Consider the following 3,842-nt stretch of genomic DNA (forward strand, 5'->3'; position numbering starts at 1 on the left):
ATGTTACAATTTTGGTATCAGAGCAAAGGTTATAAGGTTCTGGCAGACTTTTCAAAAAAAAAAAAAAAAAAAAAAAAAAAAATTGGGGGGTTAATGAGAAGCCACATTCCGGCCAAGTAGAGTGTGCATTGTTGTGTGGTCTCTAATAAATGATGCATGAGCATTTTTCTAATGGTTAATTTTTTTGTTAAAAAAAAAAAAAAAAAAAACAAAAATCATCCTAGTGTGATTAATTTGGAGGATTTTATTATTGTGATCAAGTTAATGACGGAGATGAATTTTTATTTTATAGATAGGTTGTGATCTATAGTATCTGCCTATTTGGATTTGCGGCAGTTTTCTAGAGTATCGATTGATAAAGGTATATTTTAAGGTGTCTCGAGGATTTAGAAAAGATTATTGATCATGATTTAAAAATCGTATGATGATTTTATAGATTTGGGTTGCGAGCTAATTTGTGAAATTAATTTGGTGACAAAATGGTTTTATTGATTTAGGTTGTGAGACAAATGGTGTAAGTGACTTAGTAACGAATGATCTTATGGATGTCGATTGTGAAATGATTCTTGAACTGAATTAATGATATAAGAGTTTATATGAGTTTTTGGTAATGGCTAAGGTTTGGTCGATGACAATAATGATACTATGATTGATGTTATAATATATGGATTGATGAATAAGAATTACGTAGTGGCATGAAGTGAATGCCTAAGTATTGCAGGGATAAATGCAAATAAGGTATACCCTAGAATCTATAAGATATTTTGAGATATAAAGTTGTGGTTTAAGGATTTTGATATTTTCAAATGATTGTGATGACTTTAAGGTACAATTCACGAAATCTTTGAGGTGATTCTTAGAATTTGAGGTGTTAGGTTTTCTGTAATTGAGGTAAATTATATTGAAGTGATGCTTAAAGTTTTGAGGATGAATTGATGCTCCTAGGTTATGGATAATATTTAAATTTTGAGGCATTAGTGGATATGAAATTATGAGAAATTTTAGTTACATGCCAAAGCTTTTGATATAATTTTCTTTTACTAAGTAAAGATAATGGATTATTATTCTTGAGGTAAATTGAAGCATAAAGGTAAGAGTTGAAAGACAATATAATACAGTGATATAATATAGTGACATGATCTAAATTTTCTCTTATAAGATATATGTTCAATGATATTAAGGTATTTTAGAGGTTGATAACATGTGATGGTGCATACTTAGATGTTTTATTGAGTGATTAACTTTTTAAACAGATTGTTTGTTTAAAGGAAGTTATTACAATGACAGAATGATTTCATAATGAATATTGAATGAGCACTGAATGATTACGAAAAGAAATGTTTGGAGAACAAGCTCCTTATAATATTACATACCAGTGTCCATTAAAAAAAAAAAAAAAAAAAAGAGAAGGGAATTTGTTGCATAAAGAGATACGTGGTAATGATGAGCAGATGATTCCTCAGAGCTGCTCCAGGAAGATTATTTCTGCACAGAGAAAACCTAGTATGAGCATAATCGTATATTTATATAATTGAATTATCAAAGAGAATATTTATTTCTAATGAGGTACCTGACTAGAGCGTGTGCGGAGAGACTTGCAACACCCCTGAACATCGACCCGGAGTTTTTCGTGCTGTCGCTGGAGACGTTCGGTATTCTTCTCCATTTCTAGCATCTTTGGTCCCAAGTATTCTGCGTAAGATAACATCATCTTTTTCAGCTGAGTATTCTCCTGCTTCAAATCCACGTGTTTTCGTTTGTAGTATTTGAGCAGTCGCTGTAAGACCCCGATTTGGTTTCTTGAGACTTTCAGCTCAACATTTCTGGCACTCAAACGTTGTGCCATGTCAGAAACTGAAGCAGCACCTTGGATACTGAATGCCAATGAGTTATTAATAGCATCAGTATCCGACCTATCAGCTAAGAACGTTTGATCCCGTGGAATTACGAAACCTTTGGCCACTGCTACAGCAGTAGAATCATGGAGCATGACAGAATCGTGAATAGTGATAGGACGATTGTCAAAGACAAAAGTTGGCTGCCATACGTTAGGATATGCAGCAGGTTCATTAGGGTGTGTAACAGGTACGACGGGATGAATAGCAGACACTTCAGGGGGAACAACAGGCACCTCCGGTTGCACGTCAGGCATAACAATGGGTTGTGCTGCAGGAGCAACATTCAAATCGAAGTTGTTAACGGATGATGATGATGCTCCCATATTTAGGAGAGTAAGGAAAAATAGTTGAGAATACGAAGAAATTGGGAGAGATGAAGTACTGAGAAGAGACTAAGCGTCAGGAACTGAAGAAATTTTTTTTGTGAAGTTTCTGGAAGCAGCAGACGAGTGGCCTTAAAGAAATTTTTCACTTCAGGTGAAATAAACAGTAAACAACAAAGTGTTAGGCGACCTCGGGCCGCGATGGAAATTTTGTCAAAAGATTCCGTGGAAGTAGGATCTTGTCTCTTGTCATAAATTCGACTGAGCTCATTTTTCAAACCCACTGTTCAATCAATGACTTCGAATACCATGCGTGGGTACCTGAATGAATTGTCATGCCAACGCGCACCACGCGCTCGTTCATTATCCAGAAACCCTTCATATAAATTCACACCTCTTTCTCCATTGCAACGCATGCCTTCTGATCATACTTCTTCACCTGAAATCTTCTAATGACCTTCCATACAATGAAAGCTCGATTTTTCCTCCTAGTTGAGCATATCCTCAAGAGAAAAATGCAGCCTCACCACTTGATTCACAAACCCAACTCCTTATACTCTCAGTAGTAAACCATTGAAGCAAGATTATCGTTGATCATGTCCTGATGAAGCAAGATTATCCTGATCATGCTTCTCAGGCTAAATATCTCTCTTTTCTTCAAGTCTTTGTACATGACAGAGGAGAGAGAGCATCCGATGTGGGTATTTTGAAAGTCTCGGAATGAGTCACATGCACATCATGTCCTGAAATGCTTTTCAAATCTTCATTTCTAGAAAGTAACAGGACTATCTTTCTCTCGTTTCTCTTCTTGACCTTGCAAGACCCAAGGGAGAGAAATTTTAACATGAGTGTTTTGGGACATCCAGCTTGGAAACTTACCCATATCCTACTTTGCTTGCTTATCAATTTCATCCCTAGAACGCAGCGAAGCACAGCATGTATTAGTCAAGAATGGATGAGAATCTTACATCTGATGTAATCGTGTATTTCAATTGAGTTAGAATAATAACTACGAGTTTCTTTTGCTAAGTTATGAGTTATCAAGTAAAGATGTAGTACAAGGAAATTTTCGCTGATATTGTAGATTTGGGAGTATAAAATAGAAACAGTTGTGTATTTAGAATGAATCGAATTATGATGTCATTTCTGAGGTATATTCATGTAATGATGTTTTTGGAAAATATAAACTGTAGAATGTTGGTGCTATTTACTTTTACAGGTTTATGATGGTGAGAAGTTAATAATTATTAGAGCATCATATTAAAATTTCGTATGCATGATTTGGAATACTGAGATACTAAAGAGAATATAGGCGGGGATGATTTTTACACCTTTTTGATAAGATTGATTAAATTAGATCGAGAAAATTATTGCAGGCTTGAAATGAGGACTATGATGTTTGGAGGTATGAACTATTGATCACATGATTTATTAATTTGATGTTTAAACCTTGATTGTAGACTGTTAATGAATAACTCGATTGTTGTTATTGAGGTTGGAAAGAAACAATGGAAAAGATTTTGAGGTAAGATTTTAGTGTGAATTGATGAATGACTGCAGAAATTGAGACTTTAGACTGTGAATAAGATTTACTCATAGAAGAAGGAGATGGAATTTCAAT

General features: G+C 34.7%; 1 protein-coding gene across 1 annotated transcript; it reads right to left on the reverse strand.

The window, feature by feature from the left end:
* Positions 1–1,415: 1,415 nt before the first annotated feature.
* On the reverse strand, positions 1,416–2,161 carry LOC132168406 (uncharacterized). The gene is made up of 2 exons (XM_059579388.1): positions 1,571–2,161; positions 1,416–1,485 (listed from the first exon to the last, which is right to left on the reverse strand). Exons 1-2 carry the CDS (start codon positions 2,150–2,152, stop codon positions 1,480–1,482), a joined length of 588 nt encoding a protein of 195 aa, XP_059435371.1. The 5' UTR covers positions 2,153–2,161; the 3' UTR covers positions 1,416–1,479.
* Positions 2,162–3,842: the final 1,681 nt, after the last annotated feature.

The sequence above is a fragment of the Corylus avellana genome, chromosome ca2 (genome assembly GCF_901000735.1).
Source record: "Corylus avellana chromosome ca2, CavTom2PMs-1.0".
Classification (NCBI taxonomy): Eukaryota; Viridiplantae; Streptophyta; class Magnoliopsida; order Fagales; family Betulaceae; genus Corylus; species Corylus avellana.